This window comes from Carcharodon carcharias, chromosome 10, assembly GCF_017639515.1.
Source record: "Carcharodon carcharias isolate sCarCar2 chromosome 10, sCarCar2.pri, whole genome shotgun sequence".
In the NCBI taxonomy this organism is placed as follows: domain Eukaryota; kingdom Metazoa; phylum Chordata; class Chondrichthyes; order Lamniformes; family Lamnidae; genus Carcharodon; species Carcharodon carcharias.
In genome coordinates this window covers 70,319,928-70,337,897 of record NC_054476.1, presented here as the reverse complement: position 1 = coordinate 70,337,897, position 17,970 = coordinate 70,319,928, and the positions used below count along the sequence as shown (strand labels likewise).

The 17,970-nt window shown below is 41.3% G+C and overlaps 1 protein-coding gene across 2 annotated transcripts in view; it reads right to left on the bottom strand.

The window, feature by feature from the left end:
* The window catches only part of pnpla2 (patatin-like phospholipase domain containing 2), a 65,452-nt gene extending 47,819 nt beyond the window's left edge, over window positions 1–17,633 (bottom strand). For both annotated transcript variants that reach the window (XM_041196991.1, XM_041196992.1), the window contains exon 1: window positions 17,268–17,633. In XM_041196991.1, coding sequence (XP_041052925.1) covers window positions 17,268–17,460 — 193 coding nt within the window. In that variant the 5' untranslated portion in view covers window positions 17,461–17,633. The remainder of the gene's footprint in view (window positions 1–17,267) is intronic.
* Between the last annotated feature and the right edge of the window lie 337 nt (window positions 17,634–17,970).

The window sequence follows — 17,970 nt, the reverse complement described above, 5'->3', positions numbered from 1 at the left end:
TGGTTCCTTGGTCTCCTGCCACCTGGAAAATCCCAGTCAGCCTCCTTTAACTGGCCGTTAATTGGCTCTTAATGAGCTGTGTCGGTTACCCAGCACGAGGGAGGGTAGCCCTACCAGCCCCATTTCCCTTATCCCACCTTCGCAAAAATACCCAGGGCTGGGATAGAGCTGGGGAACCAACATGCTAGGCAGCTGAGCTATTTTTAGCTTCCGCCCACCCCCATTCCCAGCCCTGTCAGGGGCTCAAAATCTTCCCCAAAATTTACAACGAATAACGAGAGGGCTTTTTAGTTCATGGTAATAACTGATCAGCAGCAGCTCCACAGTGTCAGTGACACCCAGAGTGGAGAGAGAGAGAGAGATCAAAGGGCAGTGTCTCCTTTTTCACCCTCTGGTGGGGAATGAGACAGATTGGGAAAGGCAGAGAGATTTCTTCTGGGAAGTTAGTCAAAAATACACATGGGCTTGAGGGTGGCAAGATACGCCCCTATTGCTTGAATCCTAAAGTTAGGATCAGTCAATGCAGAAATCACTAACATGCGAACAGGAATAGGCAGTGTATAATTTAATGTTATTAGGATATATAGGAAATAGATGCATCTCACTGGAAAATTGCATTCCATTCATGTATACTGCATAAAATAAACCTACTTGTTGGGTTACAAATCACAATAATGTAGCTTCAGCCTGCCTGTCAAAAAGTTAGAACATTAGAAGGTTTAGAACATGAAAGAGAGGAAAAGAGAAAAGCTGGATTGTTCTCCTTACAGCAGAGAGCATCAAAAGGAGATTTACTTGCGGTGTTCAAAATTATTAGGAGTTTTAATGCAGCAAATAGAGAGAACCTGTTTCCACTAGCAGGACTGTCAATAACATAGATTCAAGTTGATTCAACCAGAGTGGAGATGAGATTTTTTTTAATGCAGCAAGTTACCTAGAAGTGATGATGGAATAATCACTTTCAAACAGGAATTGGATAAATTGTTGAAAAGGGACTGTATTTGTAGGGTTGAGATGAACAAGCAACAGAGTAGAACTAATTAGATTGTTCTCTCAAAGAGCCAGCAGAAACCGGTGGACTGAGTAGCCTCTCCCAATGCGATATAACTATTCTAAAATGGACCCTTCTGTAGGACTAAACAAAATAAAGGAAACAAATATTGGGGAGTGACATCCTGTGAGCTGTGTTTATAGGCATCACATCACTCATGGGACTGTACTTGAAGAAGGAAAACAGAGAAATGATAGGGAAAGTACTGCTGAGAAGAAAAGGTGCAGGATCAACATCAGAACTAGTTTGGGAACAAACATATTTCTCATGACTCTAAAGCACAAGGATATGCATCTTTATTTTATTATGCTCTGATCATATTCTAGTATGTCAATTGTTCGTACACTGGGGCCAGCAAACAGTGGCATGCCAGACAACAGATGACTTTATTTCACTTCCTTAACTTTTGACGGTAAAACTACTTCTTCAGTTTCCACAATTTCCGTTCAGCTGCTATCAATCACTGCATATTTTCCTTTTAGATCCCTGCAGCATTTGCATATTTGCATCCAGCAATCATAACAATGGCTTATCTTTCCTCTGAAGAGACACAGCAGCCAAGAGGAAGGTGGTCAAAATGAAGAAACAGTTTGACAATCAGATGTCATGGAGACCTCTTTTGGTTTTTCTTGCGCAATAGCTTTTCTTTGAGCAGATGCCTGGAGCAGGGTTGTTTAAGAGAAAGGCAGTTGAAGTCTCCAAAGCAAATATGCAAGGAGAGAGCAAAATGTGTACTTCGTAATTGGATTTTGACGCCATTTGCAAAGTCTAGCTGTGGGTGAACGTAGGTCTCCAAATCCGGCAGGCAGATTACTGTGCTGGTCTTGCAGTGTGCTATATATATTGCTGTTGAAATGCTGTGTTTTTTTTAAAAGGTATTACTGAAATTAGGAATGCTGTAGTAATAGGAGACGCGAAAGTTAGAGGTGTGAGCACCATCTATGTCAGTCAGACCGACATCCAGGTGCTCTGCTGCTTCCAGGGGCATGGATATATTGGAAAGACTGGAAGGGATTTTGGAAGGACACAGATCAGCCATTAAACACGGTCAACGTTATAGGAAAGGAAAAGCTTGAAGCCCTGCAGAAGGAGTTAAAAAAAAACAGGCTAACTAACAGAAATTCAAATGTCCAGATTACTCTGACAGTCATGTGCTAGAATAGGGAAAGATAGGAAGATTAGGCAGCTTCTGTGTGGCTATAGAAATAGTCCCATGAAAACATGTAAGCCTTCTTTAGGGGGGGGCGTGGGGGAAAGAAGATGTGAACTATTGGATAAATCTAAGCAAGGAGAGAGCTAAAATAAGCACAACCAAAAATGGATAAATCAAAATGTGACAAACCATTTAAACTACAAAAAATAAAACCAATCTGAAAGAGCAAGTCAAGAAGATGGTAAAATCTGAGGTAAATATACAAATATCAAATTTACCAAGGTGGATAGCACACAGAAGGAACATAAGGGAGTCAAGGAGGAAATCAAATTGACCAGTTGCAAGGGGGAAAAGGCAGAAAGAAATTAGGTGTTAGGTTGAATAAAAAGACGTGAAAAGTAGTAGCATTAAATATAACCAAAAAGAGATGACATACTTGGTTGCAATCAATTAGGTAACAGGAAGGTATAAATTTAATAGCACGAACAGAAACCTCACCACAAACTTGTCAGGGGTGGAAAACAAACCAATTGAGCTTTTTTTTAATGAGGGTCAGAGTAAGTGAGAGGAGAGCTATGACAATATTGGGAAAGGAAGAAATACATATAGAGAGCACCAAAAAAAATACCAAACACAGAATCAATATAGTTAAAGATCATAGATTAAAAAATGAATTTATATATTAGTGAAGTTTTTCCCAACGCTGAAAAGGAAATAGAAGAGGAAATCTGTAAATGAATTAGGGAGACAAAAAGAAATAACTAAGTGGGGACTGGGAGGAAGTGAATGCAGGATGTGGAATGACGTTCTTAAAATGTGTGCAAGTAGTATCAGTATGTTTGTAAGGGGAGGCATTGCTAAATCCAGTTATGAATGATGAAATAGATCCGGTATGAGTTAAATGTGAGTGAGTGCCTCACCATCATTGTCCATAATATTTTTAAGAGTTCTACTGAGATTGGGTAGATGCTGGAAAATTGGAGAATGACCAATGTAATATCAATTCTCAAAAAGAGAGCTGACCAGAGTAATTACAGGCCAATTAGCCAACATCCATGTAGAGAAAATTTTGGAATCCTATATTGACAGATGAAATTACTAAACCTCTAACTAGGCTATGTGATTGGAAGCAGTCAACACATCTCAAAAAGATCATATTCGACAAACCTGATGGAGTTCTTTGGAGGCGACAGATGTAAGGGAAAGGCTGTGGATGCAATGCACATGAACTTTCACAAAAGGTACTTCGCAGGAGATTAAGGAGTCTGTAATTTGGGTGGGAGGTAGCAAACTCATTTAAAATAAAAGCAAAACACTGTGGATGCTGGAAATCTGAAATACTAGCAGAAAGCACTGGAGAACTCAGCAGGTATAACAGCACCTGCAGAGAGAGAAAAAGAATTAACATTGACTAAAACATGAACCTTCTGCAGAACCAGACTTCTGAAGAAGAGTCATATTCGACTCGAAACTTTAACTCTTTTTTTCTAAACTGGACTTAAAAACTGGTTAGAAGAGAGGAAATGGAAACTATGAATTAAAGGCTGTTCTCAGAGTGGTTGATGTTAATTGTATTATTAAGGTTAAGGATATACAGGTGAAGGGCATTGATTGATTAAGTGCCTTGAGCACATATAAAAAGAGACTTCCCTTGGAACATTATTTTAATTCGATGTTTCCTCTGTAGTTTTTGTTTTAGTTGCAGTACCCCTTTAAGGGGTTGTTAATTACCTAATTTGTTCAGAGACTTGGGGGAGGCGGTGGTATAGTGGTAACGTCATACCGGTACTTCAAAAAGAGCTATAAAGAAAAACATTTGGGACACTGGGTGTTGGTTAGTTCAGAGGCAAACATTTGTTATGTTGCATTCTGTAATTAAATCTAGTAGTCAGTAAAAATTTGGCATCTGGTTTCCTACTTCATCACCTGGCTTCAGAGTGAATTAACAGAAGTGGTTCTGTTAACCTAATCTCTCCCTTCATGGGAACAAAAGCTATTACCTCTGTCTCTGATAGTGGATCTTTTGCAGAACCTAGTCACGATGTGTCAGCAGCTGAGGTACAGGTGGAATCACAAGAGCTTAACATCTCAGCAGTTGTAAGCCACTTCAAGTCAAATTCAAGGGAACCATATAGTAAGCCAAACCTCTAGACTGTAGGCAAATTTGAGCCTGAAGCAGAGCACCATAGAGCCAGAGGCCTGAAATAGTGTCATATCCTCAGACTCCCCTAAATCAGTATCTCACACTCAGTAAAGGTCTAATTTAGACCCTCTGCAAGAAGTGCCTGATACTGTTCTTATCTTATCCCAGAACCAGCTAGACAAAGAACTCAGCCCGAAACGAAAACAAAAAATGCCGGAAAAAGTCAGCAGGTCTGACAGCATCTGTGGAGAGACAGAGATAAAGAAGATCTGAAGAAGAGTCATACGGACTCGAAACATTATCTCTGTCTCTCTCTCTCCACAATGCTGTCAGACCTGCTGAGTTTTTCTAGCATTTTTTGTTTTCGTTTCGGGCTGAGTTCTTTGTCTAGCTGGTTCTGGGATAAGATAAGATAAGAACAGTATCAGGCACTTCTTGCAGACGGTCTAGCATCCACAGTATTTTGCCTTTATTAAAGAACTCAGCCCATTTGCTATTAAATAATTTCATACGAACATACAAATTAGGACCATTCAGCCCCTTGAGCCTGCTCCGCCATTCAATAAGATCATGGCTGATCTGAACATAGCTTTAACTCTACATTCTGCCTCTCCCTGATTCCTTCGACTCCCTTGTTAGCCAAGAATCTATCTACTTCTGCCGCTCTCCAGGGAAGAGAGTTCCAAAGACTCATGATCCTCTGACTGAAAAAAACTCTCCTTGTCTCAACCTTAAAATGGGAGACACCTTATTTTAAACTGTGTCCCCTGATTCTAGTCTCATCCACAAAGGGAAATCTCCTTTCAGCATCTACCCTGTCAAGTCCCCTTAGGAACTTATATGTTTCAATAAGGTCATCTCTCATTCTTCTAAACTCCAATGGATATAGGCTCAACCTGCCCAAACTTTCCTCATAAGGTAACTCCCCAACCCAGGTATTAGTCCACTGAACCATCTTTGAACTGCTTCCAATGCATTTATATCCTTTCTTAAATAAGGAGACCAAATGTGTACACAGTACTCCAGAAGTGGTCTCATCAATGCCCAAACACTTGCAGTAAAACTTCCCTACTTTTATATTCCACTCAAATGAGTTTGATTTTTAATCACTTTTTTATTCCCCTAATGAAAATGAAAAAAAAATGTAATTTGAAGCCCTCAAGCAACATGCCTAACAGAAACTCAACACAAAGTTATGTTACACCTTGTCTGTAACCCATCTAATTGTTTATTCTTGGGTGTAGTACAGCTAGAATTCAAAATTTCCCTTGCCCTACCATCTTAGCCACATCGCTAAAGTCACTATATTTTGACAAAGGTCACGGACTTGAAACGTTAACCCTGTTTTCCCTCCACAGATACTGCCTGAGCTGCTGAGCATTTGTAATATTTTCTGTTTTTATTTCAGATTTCCAACACCTGCAGTATATTGCTTTTGTATTAAAGTCACACCAATACTTTAGGTACAAGGTCATCACATTTAAATAATATGTTTATCTAAACCAATGACATTCTCACTGCAATTTGAATGATATTTATCGCTTTAATTTGTAACTTTTTGTCTCTTATCGCAAAGACCTTCCAATCCTTTTGGTTGCTACACTGCACCCCTATCCCAATCCCAACATCATCCACTTGCAATAGCGTAAGTTTGAAATTGTTGTAACAGACATCACAGGCTAGCATCTACTGCAAAGTATCACACATGGTCATGAATACAAAGCATTGTTAATACGTCTGGGTCATTTATAGAGCTTTTCCAGAGATAAATACATTACAGACAGACAATGCCTCAGGTTTAATCTAGGCCATGAGATATCTAGATATTCATTATAATTTTGCATAATAATTGAACCTCATCCAGTAAATGGGGGACAGACAAAACTTTATTTTTGACAGAATGTCATCCACGTACAGACAATGCAGAAGCAACCTGATATACAATAGCTCACTCAGAACTCAGACTGGCAACCAAAATGAGGAAATAAGGCATGATTAGGTACTTGCATGTTTATCAGTCTGTTGGTATCGCGTGGGTTTTTTAGGAAATGGCACTCAAACATACTGCATTGGATCCAATTACAGTCCTCTTGCTTTCACTGACGGGCTGCTCTGTGATACACTGGGTGTCTATTCATAGCCTCAGTCGCTTTGGCATGATGATTAAGTTAGAACTCAATGTTATTCCAGTTTCTTTTCTTGCTCTCCAGGAGCCAAAAGGCAGCAGAACCAACAGAGTTCCCATCCGCAAGGAGGAATGCATTTGTAAGAAAGCTGAACTATTTATAGCGCCTCCTCCTTCCTATGGGAGAAAACCCTCACTTCCATTTGAGAACCACCTTACATTGCCAAGTATCAAAATTAACTCTCTGTGTAAGATCATGATATATTCTTGGCAAGTAGAAAGGGTGTCCCAAAGCAAATCACAGCCAAATTATTTTTAAAGCGTAGTCACTATTACTTGGGCAAACACTGACACCAACTTGTGTGCAGTAAGGTCCCATAGGCAAAAATGAGACAGCTGACCAGCAATTTTGTTTTTGGTGACGTTAGCTGACCAGGAAGAACGCCCCCGTTTCTCCTAACAATGCTTGGGATCTTTTATATCCACCTCAAAAGGCAGTTTAAATACATTATTTGAAAGACAATGCCTCAGGCTGAGCAGCAGTCCCTCAGTGCACAAGCATCAACACAAATTATGTTTTCAAGTCTTGGAGTGGGACTCAGGACAGTGTGCTACCATTGAGCCTTGCAGACAGCTGTCATCAAGCAACTGGTTTGGGCACAGGTTACAAGGCATTTGCTCTTCCCTATCCCAGTGGTGCTACTGAATGAGCAGAGAGGTCATTCAAAGTTCCACTTAACCTCTATGGATCTTCTTATTTGTAACACACTCTTCTGTGAACTTAGCAAAGCAAGAAGGCAAACATGTAACTATCTGCAATACTGTACACAGTGTACCAATATGCTGCTTGTTTTCATTACTTCCATGCTTAGTAATTAATAACTTCTTCCATATTCAGTACTGTGCTTCTTTTATGTACTTAAGTTCTTAGAAGCACTAGAAATTCTTCAAAACATTGGCCCTTGGCCCTTGACCAGCTGGTACAGTATCAAATGATTGCACATTTCAACAAGTGCAAATACTGGCACAGACTCAAATATGAATAGGATATTAAGGGCTGTTTACTACATGTACTGTGCTCAATTCAGTTAAAGACTCCCCCCAGGTTTTGAGCAATGTTTTCTTTAAAACAGAACTTATTCCTTCCACATCCCCACCTCATTCTCACCTAAGAGGAAAGCATGTTGCAAAACTAAAGAGGTCACAGGGCATGGCTGTACTTTGTAGCACATTGTGTTCCTTGCTGCCCTTGGGTTGTACCTACTGAGTGGAAAAGTGCCAGTTCCCCAGAACTAGGGGGTCAATATGTGGAGCTTCAAGGTATTGAACAGACAACAGACTAATATTTGTGATCACATCAAAGGGCTTTGCCAGTAGAAACCTTAGATTTCGTGCATCACCAATTGTCAATACAGACTTCATCTCAAATACTTATTTTTTTTATGCAGCAATTGTCATTGAAAATGTGCATGAGAATAAGATCATGCACTACCCTCCATGATCAACTGGCTTGCTCACCTACAGTTTTAAGTTCACATCTGCAGAATAGTTACATGAACCTTTGAAAGCATCCAACTTGCTCAATTCCAATAATAATCCACTGTGGGATTGTAGCCCAGCATGGGCACAGCCTCCTTGGAGTCTATTTTAAACTCAGGCTCATGTCCATCAGCAAGATATGGATCCGTAAACCATTTAGCATTGCCCTTTAAATAGATCTGTTTAGAAAAGAGTTTGTATAATGAGTGCTGCCTTTGTTTTGTCATTTAGACCAAGTAGAAAGACTGCATTTCCAGCATGGTAAATTTTCTGCAACAACTGAATATTTACTCAAAATAGGAAAGTGATTAGGAAGCACTGAATTTCTCTGCTCTGTAATCATGATGAGATTCTGCTAACAGTAGGCAGTTTGTCCAATTCATTCCAGAGATGTGCAGTCATGATGCTCAACACCAAAATATTTTGTTAAATAGAAAACAAAAGTTGATTTTAAATGGTCCTCTCAGTTTGGATTTGAGAAACCCAGCATCAGAAAACTATCCCCTAATGTTTACGTTGCTAAGCCCACTTCTCTGCAGCCCAATAATGGATTCTATTTCTGTAGCCCAAGTAAAACTGACTTAGCTGACAGCTAGGTCAGAAATGCTACATCCCCAAAACCCAACTTAAAATATTAAAGCATCTACAATTCATCCTTAATACATCAGCACATGGTGAATGTTAGGGCAGGTCATGCAAGATATGGAGAGGGAGGAAATGTGCAATCATTTGAAACTGTACCAGCTGGTCAAGGGCCAAGGTTTTGAAGAATTTCTAGTGCTTCTAAGAACTTCAGTACATAAGAGAAGCACAGTACTGAATACGGAAGAAGTTATTAATTACTAAGCATTTAATTATTAAATCTGGTCAAGAAAATATCCAACCAAACCAAGAGAAAGCCAGCTGACTTTATCGTACTTCACCACTCAGGTTGGCCGTTTACTTATAGTCACACCAGTTATGCTACATACCAATTTTTAAATTTTGTTTTAAAAATGCTAATAGGTCATAATGATTGTAGGATGCAAACACCACAAATACAACGTTCACCACAAAACTGGATGAATATGGAATGTGGGCAGCTATAATGTAAGTCAATAAGCCTTCATATACCCAAACAAGCATCAGTCTTGGCTCAGTGTCAGCACTCTCATCTTGGAGTCTCACTATTGTGAGCTCAAGACCCACTCCAGAGACTTGAACTTAAACTGGGACTATAGTGCAGTACAAAGGGAGTGCTGCACAGTCTTTTGGATGGGATATTAAGCTGACCCCTCAACTGCTATATCAGATGGCACTATGTGAAGAAGAGTAGGAGAGTGCTCCAGTTGTCTTGGTCAACATTTATCCTTCAACCAACACCAAACAAGATTATCTTGTCATTTATCATATGCTAATTGGCTGCCGCTTTTCAATAGATTGCGGGTAATTACAATTCAAAAGGGCTTTGTTGACCTTGAAGCGTTTTGGGACGTCCCGAGGTCATTAAGAGGCACTGTATAAAGATATTTCTTTCTAAACACAATTGTAAAGACTATCCAAAATGTTGTGCGAAGCAGTTTCTGAATGTAGTATGTCCCAAAATGGTGCAAATGTGAAATAATGTTAACACTTTAAATTTAATCATTTCAGTGTCTATTTTATCCCTCTTCCCCAAAACATTATTACAGCTGGTCTATTAATGTTACAAATAGCAACTATAAATCAGAAAGAAAGCAAAGCAGCAAAGTTCACTGACTTGCAGTGTGCTCAGATCAATGATAGGGAGGTGAGGGGAGGAACAAAAGAGCTGACGCATAGTTCAATAATCGCTAGAACCACTGAATTTTGAGTGGGGGGTCAAGTTACTCAAACTCACATGATGGTGATTGAAAACAAATAAAAAATTTACTTAGCAAGCTCAGAGGTTTATGCTGAAAAATGCTCCAACCCAGATTGCATGCACGTGCCTAGAGAATGAGACACTCAGATCAGTTATTCAACAACAATCCATATTCATATAGCACCCTGATGTACTAAAATGTCCAAAGCTGCTTCACAGGAATGTTTGGCAAACAAGTTTTGGCACTGAGACATTTCACAATATTCAGACAGGTAACAAAGAGGTAGGTTTTAAGAAAGCATCTTAAAAAGAGTTATGGAGAAGAGGAGAGAATTCCAGCTTCAGGCCTTGATAGCTGAAGGCATGGTCACTAATTATGGGTGAAAGGTTGGCGGCGGTGGTGGATTAGTTGTGGCTTGCAAACCACATCATTTTTCAAAAGGGATGGTTCTAAAACATCCTATGGTTGAAGTAAAAGAAACTGCTCCAAAACCAGCTTAAATACACATTTCAAGCTGTGGTACAATTCTCAATAAGAGAAACTCTAGAGTCTGTAGGCATGCAGGGCCCATGTTTGGTTTCAGATTGATAATACCAAACATGCAGTCACCAAGGACCCATCAGATCACAGAATCAAATTCCCCAAATGTAAAAGATAGCAACTCAAAACTTAAGAGTTGTAGGAGGCTCCAAAAACAATAACTATGCAAATGCTGCAGCTGAACTGTAACATGTAACCACAGGGCATTCAGATGAGTGTCTAGTCCCACGCCATCAGGAAGCAACCTAGTGAAGCTACTATAACCATACAGGGCCACCTGCAAACTAAGCACCCAAAGCAGCAGGCTATAGGCAGACTTAAGCAGCCTCTCAATCAAGCTCCCCAGACTGGTCTTCCAGTGCCGTATGACTCAGAACGAATGTATGCAGTGAATACTATATGTACCATTATTGTACTGAAGCACCTCAGAGTGCAACATGATCTATGTTGACAACTCAAATACCATTACACTGTCTGACTGTAATGACAACTGTTGAGTTGTCTGTAATGTTCATTGATTGTATTGAAGCACCTGATGATCTGTGGAAAACTAGAATATAACTGCACTTTTTGCAATGGCCATTTTGAAATGTTCTTTCAGATATTTTATGAATAAAGTATATTTTTCCAAAAAAACCCCATGTAGGAAACACTTGATGTGAAGCCTATGGACAGCACAGCCTCCAAGTCTTTCCTGTCATCTATCATGGAGGTCTTAGGTACACAAGAGAGTCTGGACAAACCAGACTAACTCCTGATGAACTAACTAAGGCCCTTGAATCCTTGGAACAGTAAAACTCCCGAAAGCGACAGTTTACCAGCTGTGTTGTATTCAGCTCTGTGAGATAAGGTTGGCCCAGACCTGCTGGAAGTATACAAGACTATACTTCTGGCAGGCAACATGTCAGAATCAATGAGGAAAGGCATCAACATCCTCACCTACAAGTGGAAGGGGGGAAATTAGAAATTTGAGACCCATTTCACTGTTGAATGTGGACTATAAAATTCTGTCCAAGGTCATCGCCAAATCGGGTCAAGTCTGCTCTGGAGTTTGTGATCCATCCTGACTAGATCTGTGATGTACCCGGCAGGAAGATCTCTGACTTCCTCGCACTACTCAGGGATACGATCACCTCTGTACTTAACAGGGGTGTGGACACCTGCCTCATCAGCCTGGACCAAGAGAAGGCCTTTGACAGAGTATCACACGCCTACATAGTGGATGTACTCTCCCAAATGGGGTTTGGGGAGGGATCCACAATTGTATCCAACTGCTCTACACAAACATCTGTAGTGCAGTTTCAGTCAATGGGTCAGAATGCTTTCCAATTAAATCTGGAGTCAGGCAGGGCTGCCCTCTCTCCGCTGTCCTGTTTGTGTGTTGCATTGAACCCTTTGCCTCCAATGCCTGGGATCGTCACTCAGCACTCAGGTCAAAGCCTCCCTGTACATGAATGATGTCAATGTCTTCTGCTCAGAACCGCTGTCAGTGCACAGACTGATCAACATCTGCAACCAGTTCGAACTGGCCTCGGGTGCCAAGGTAAATCATGGCAACAGTGAGACCATGTTCTTTGGGAACTGGGCTGACCGGTCCTTTGCCCCCTTCACCGTTAGGTCAGACTGCCTGAAGGTGCTGGGGATATCGTTTGAGGGACCAAAGCAAGGGTTAGAAACTGGAACAAGTGAGTAGCAAAGGTGAAAAAAAACTGGGCATGTGGGAACGACGCTCCATCTCCACTGCAGGTAAGAACCTGATCTTTAGGTGTGGGGCACTCTCAGTGTTGCTGTACAGGTCTGGCCCATTTTTCACTCCTGTGCTGTGGCGATCACCCTCGCCAGCTCCCACTTTATCTGGAAGTAGAAAATGGACTGTGTTCACAGGGACATGATGTACAAATCTCTGGATAGAGGGGGCAAAAAATGTGCCCAACATCGCCCCCATCAGCCACCTTTGTGCACAGCTGCAGCAAGTTGTGTGTAGACCCTCGGTACGCAAACACCAAATGTGAAGATCTACCTGTCCCCAGTGTTGCGAAGAATGGGTCTGGCTACGCTGCTGCGGAACGCTCCAAGTAGTTGGACTGTGCTGTACCACCTGCCCCTCATGGAAAACTTTATGCAGAGAAACACCTTTGACCACAAGTCCATCAGGCAGTGTTCGGTAGAGGCCCTATGGGAAAAGGAGATGGTGGACCCTGGTGGATGATTCCCCGAGCAGACTGTCAAAGTCATTTGGCAGAATGCCTCATTGCCAACAAGTACCAAGACATAGCTTGGCTGGTGATGAGAAAGGCCCTCCCAAACAGATCCTTCCTACATGCCAGGAATCTCACCCGCTCCACATGTTGCCCTCGAGGTGTCTGTGGTGGGGAAGATACTGTTGTCCACCTCCTTGTGGAATGCGCCTTTGCAAAGAAGGTCTGGGGAGAGAGATGCAGTGGTTTTTGTCGAGGTTCATCCCAAACAGTTCCGTGACACAGGACCCTGTACTCTAGCGGCTTTTCCCAGGGACACACACCGAGACAAACACCAACTGCAGCTGGAGGATCATCAACTCGTTGAAAGACACTTTTTGGTTTACCTGAAACTTGTTAGTCTTCCAATGCAAAAAGTTGTTCCCGATCGAGTGTTGCAGACTGGCACATTCCAAGGGAATCTCCTGTGGGATGCACTAAAGCTTGGGGCAGCTGCCGCAGAGGTGCAATGGGGAAAGGTCACTGTCTAAGGCCTTTCAGCCATAGTGCACCAAGGGGCTGGGAATTTTATAGACCTCCTCGGCCTGTATGATTCACATTGAACGTATGTAGTGAATATTACAGGTATCACAATTGTATTGAAGTACCAGAGTGCAACATGATCTATGGAGACAACTTAAATACCAATGCACTGTCTGTTACAACCATTTTGAAATGTCCATAATGTTCCTCTGATTGTACCTCAGGGTGCAACATGATCTATGTGGAAAATTGGATTATTATTGCACTCTCTGTGATGGCCAATTTAAAAGGTTTTGTAATGTTCTTTCTGATTTTTTATGAACAGAGTATATTTTTGCAAAGAAAATTCCAGTCAAAAATGGAAGACAGCCAGGCAACTGAACAGGAGGAGGCTCCACGAACATCCCCATCCCTAACAATAGTGAGCTCAATATGTGAGGGACATGGAACAAGTCTGAAACGATTTCAAGCATCTTTGGCCAAAGCGGGTGAATGATCCTATTTGGGCTTCTCCTGAAGTCCCCACTGTCAGCCTCCTGCTAATTCAGATTATGCCACGTGGAAGGAGTATGGATACTAACAACATCGTAGCTGTAGTTCAGAAGACCTGTGCATCAGAGTTAGTCACACCTTAAGCCAAACAGCTTTTGCGCAACTATGCCATTTTCACCAACTCAATGATGTTTACGTTATGTCCTATCCAGAAGAAAAAGGACAAATCTAATTGAGCCAGTTATTACCTTTATATCCCTATTGCTGTATTGTTGCTGGGTCAACAGCTCAAAATTCCCTACTTTACATCCTTGTGGGAACAGCGCCACCAGAAAGGCTGCAAAAAGCTATTTTAACTCACTCAACTAAAATTGAGCCCGATAGTTCAAAGGAGAAGGCCCATCATTACCTTCTCAATGCATAAATACATCCTTTCCACACCTCCCACATTTAAAAAAATGCAGGTCTACTGTGTTTTGCCTTAATAGAGATTTTCCATTACCAGCAGAGCCTTCTACCAACTTGCCTTTACAGGAAACCCCCTTCCCTAAACTGCTTTGGCTTGCATATCTCTGTATAGCTTCAACTTTATCCAACTGATGGGCATTGGAGAAAAAGTACAGAGGCACCTGCCCCAGGCCTCACCTATTCCTGCTCAGATCTGACTTCCAACATGAAGCACTTTGGGACATTTTGCCACATTGCATGTAAAATTTACATTGTTCTTGTAGGGCCTAAAACCACCTTGCTTGTGATTCAGCTGGCCACTTGCTGACACTGCAGGAGTTGCAAAATGCTATTAAATCTACATTTTCAGTTAGCTGAATATGCTGAAAACATATCATCTGATATAATGTTTTGGTTAGTAAACCAATGTTCGAAGTAGCTAAGCCCGACTGGAAACACATGATAAGGAAAAAACAAAATCTGTCCTTGCTCGAGTTCTGTAAATACATTCAATTTCCCTTACACCGCAACAGCCATTAATCTTGACCAGACAGTAAACTGGCATTCATCTTTTAGGATAAGAAATTTGTTTGTGTGCTATTTCTGGAAAGCAGATTAACAGGATTTCCACATGCTGCAAATTATAAAATGCATTAAACCAGGAAACTGAATTCCCCAGAAAGCATTCATTCATTGTTGAATCTATGATTTTATACATTACAAGAGACTACACTTCAATAGTTTTTCATTGGCTTTCTTTCTTTACAATACACTGATAAAGAACATGCTGTGGCACCATGATAATACAGTAACCTCAATCTACAGTGGCAGAGGGGGGGATTAGATTATTAAGAATGCTGCACAATAGGATAACAGAAAGCATTTACAGAAGTTAAAAATTAGAAATTTGAGTGATTTTTTTAAAGAAAGGATGAAGGACAATATAGTTGTGGAATAACATAAGTTACCAGGCAAGGCAAATAAAAAGGTTCGAAGGGCAACTAAACACGTTTCTAAAGAGAGAAGAGATTGAGGATATGGTGAGGAAGCTCAGTGATGAGCTTCCATGTTCTTTCCACATTCCGCAGGGAGAGGTTATTCAGTTTGCTCTGCCATTCAATTAGATCATGGTTGATCTGAAGGACAACACTGTTTACCCACTTTGATCCATGCCCCTTGATAAAAATCCATATACTTTGTCAAAAAACTGTTCATTTCAGTTTTGAACTGTTTAATAGATCCATTAACTACACCTTTTTAGGGGAAGAAATTACAGATTTCCACTATCCTGCATGTGTAGAATTGCTGCCTGATTTTACTCCTGAATGGTTATACTCCCTTGTTATGGACTCCCCCACCAGAGGAAATGGATCCATTTCCCCTTATTGGGAAGTGTTGAACATGGGGTCACAGTCTCAGAATAAAGGGCTGGTCATTTGGGACTGAGATTAGGAAAAATTTATTCACACAAGGTGTGTATCTTTGGAATTATCTACCTAAGAAAGCTGTGTATGTTCAGTCATTCAGCATATTCATGACAGATGTCAATAGGTTTTTGAGGCTAAGGGAATTAAGGGATACAGGGATAGTGCAGCAAGGCGGATTTATGGCAGAAGACCAGCCATGATCTTGTTGAATGGTGCAGCAAGCTGGTATGGACAAGTGGTCTACTCCTGCCCCTATTCCTTATTCTTCTTCTTCACATACCCCGTTGAATCCCTTTAACATTTTAAAGACCTCAATTAGATCACTGCTGAGCCTGCTATATTAAACAGAATACAAGCATGATAATTCAATCTGTCCTAGCAATTTAAATCTTTACGCTCTAGTATTATGCTTGTGAATTTGCTCTGTACTCCTTCTAAAATCATTACATCCCACCTGATGTGTTGTGCCAAAACTGAATGCATTGCTCCACATGAGGTCTGACCAAGGCTACAAACAACTGAAACATAAAACTTCCTTTTGCATTCCAATCTACTTAGCAATCACAGTTAAAAATGTCATGATAAACCACTTATAAATACAGTACCACCATTAATAATTTAACTGGGTAAAACATGCAAAATAATAAAACTGTATTACTATTGACACTGCAGCAATCCTTCATCCACAATGCTGTAAGTGACTATGGATCATTCCTGGCCTAAATAAACTTGTACAAGAGTTAACTTAATTAAGGCGTCCACAACTTTAGAAAATCTCCTTCCCACCAGCTGACCCTTCATTACATGTTCCCATTAGTTATGTAACAATATTCTTCTGTACTATGGCAACAGTCTGTCAGCCTTCTATTTATGTTCATCTACAGATTTTATAACACTGACTATATTTTAATGAGGCCATAAATCATGTAGATTATATGAAACTAAAAGTAATAAATATGTAATTTAATTAAGATGCACGCAAACTCAAGACAAGTGGATTCAGGTAAGATACAGATCTGCGATGATCTCACTGAATGGCTGAACAGGCTCAAGGGGCGAATGGCCTACTCTTGTTCCCAAGTAAACCATAAGGGCAAAGCTCAATTTGTTTAAAGACATCTTGGAGACTCCAAATATTAATGATAGTTTCATAACCATAATGAGTCATAGAGGTCTACGGAACAGAAGGCGGCCCTTCGGCCCATCGAGTCTACACCGGTCAATCAAGTACCTAACTATTCTAATCCCATTTTCCAGCACTAGGCCTATAGCCTTGTATGCCATGGCACCGCAAGTGCTATCTTGCGTAATGTTATCCCATTCACTGGCATGTCTTGGTTTGAACAAACATGACACTAGCACTAATGATCAGAGGAGGCTGACCCAAAATACAGGGACACTGACAGGAGGCTCTGTCTGCCCTCTAAGGTGGTAAAAGATCCCGTGACATTATCAAAGAGCCGGGGAATTCTCCAATATATATCCCTCTGCTAATATTAATAAAACAGATTACCCAGTCATTTATGGAATCGCTGTTTGTGGAATCTTACCGTGCGCAAAGTTGCTAGTCCTGTTTACTATATTAGAATAGCTAACTACATTTCAAAAGTACGTTATTGACTGTGAGAAGCTCAGGGATATCCAGGGATGATGAAAGGCGCTATTTTGACCCGGTGTTATTGTTGTTTCGTTCCTTTCCTTACTTGTCCGAGCTCTCTCTCTCTCTCTGGCTGGGTTTCGGATGAGCTCGGTTTCCCTGGGCCATTTTGCTGCGATTTAGTGAGAGAGGGAGGGTGGTGGCACTTACCGAGACAGGCTCCGCTGATCAGGGCACAGGCTGTCAGCGCACCGGCTGATGCCCCGTAGATGTTCTTGGCGTTATGCACCAGATGAGGAGCGTGTTCACACAGGCTGGTGGCTACCCCGATGTGGTAAATGCCCAAAAACCCGCAGCCGGCGAACGAGATGCTCCAGGAGGTCGAGTCGTCGGGAGACAACATCTCCTCCGCGGCAACAAAGTGTTTCCCCAGGGATCAGACAGGGCGCTGGGCTCCTATCAGCCAGCTCTCACTCATGGTCCTACAGCTTCACTCTGCTCCTTCATTCCTCTCTGCTTCCACCACTCCTTCTCTACGCCTGTTTTCTTCTGGTCTCGGTCCCCTTCATCCAATCATCTCCATCATACAGTCAGATTGACAGCCGCCTCCCCTCTCTTTCCTGTACCAATTACTGAGCTACGCTGGCCACTCCTCCCACCCATACTGGGATTCTCTCAGTCAACAATAACTTGTATTTACGTAGCACTTTAACGTAATTAAAAAGTCGCAATGTCCCTTCACAACAGAATTTTTAAGCAAAATAAGACATCGAGCCACGTAAGGAGAGATGAGGGCAGGTAACAGCAACCCCTCTTCGCGTATGTTTGGACAAACAACTGAAGAGAAAAAAATTGCTGAACTACAGGGAAAGGGTAGGGTATTGGGATGGGCAGAGTTGGTCTTTCAGAAAAC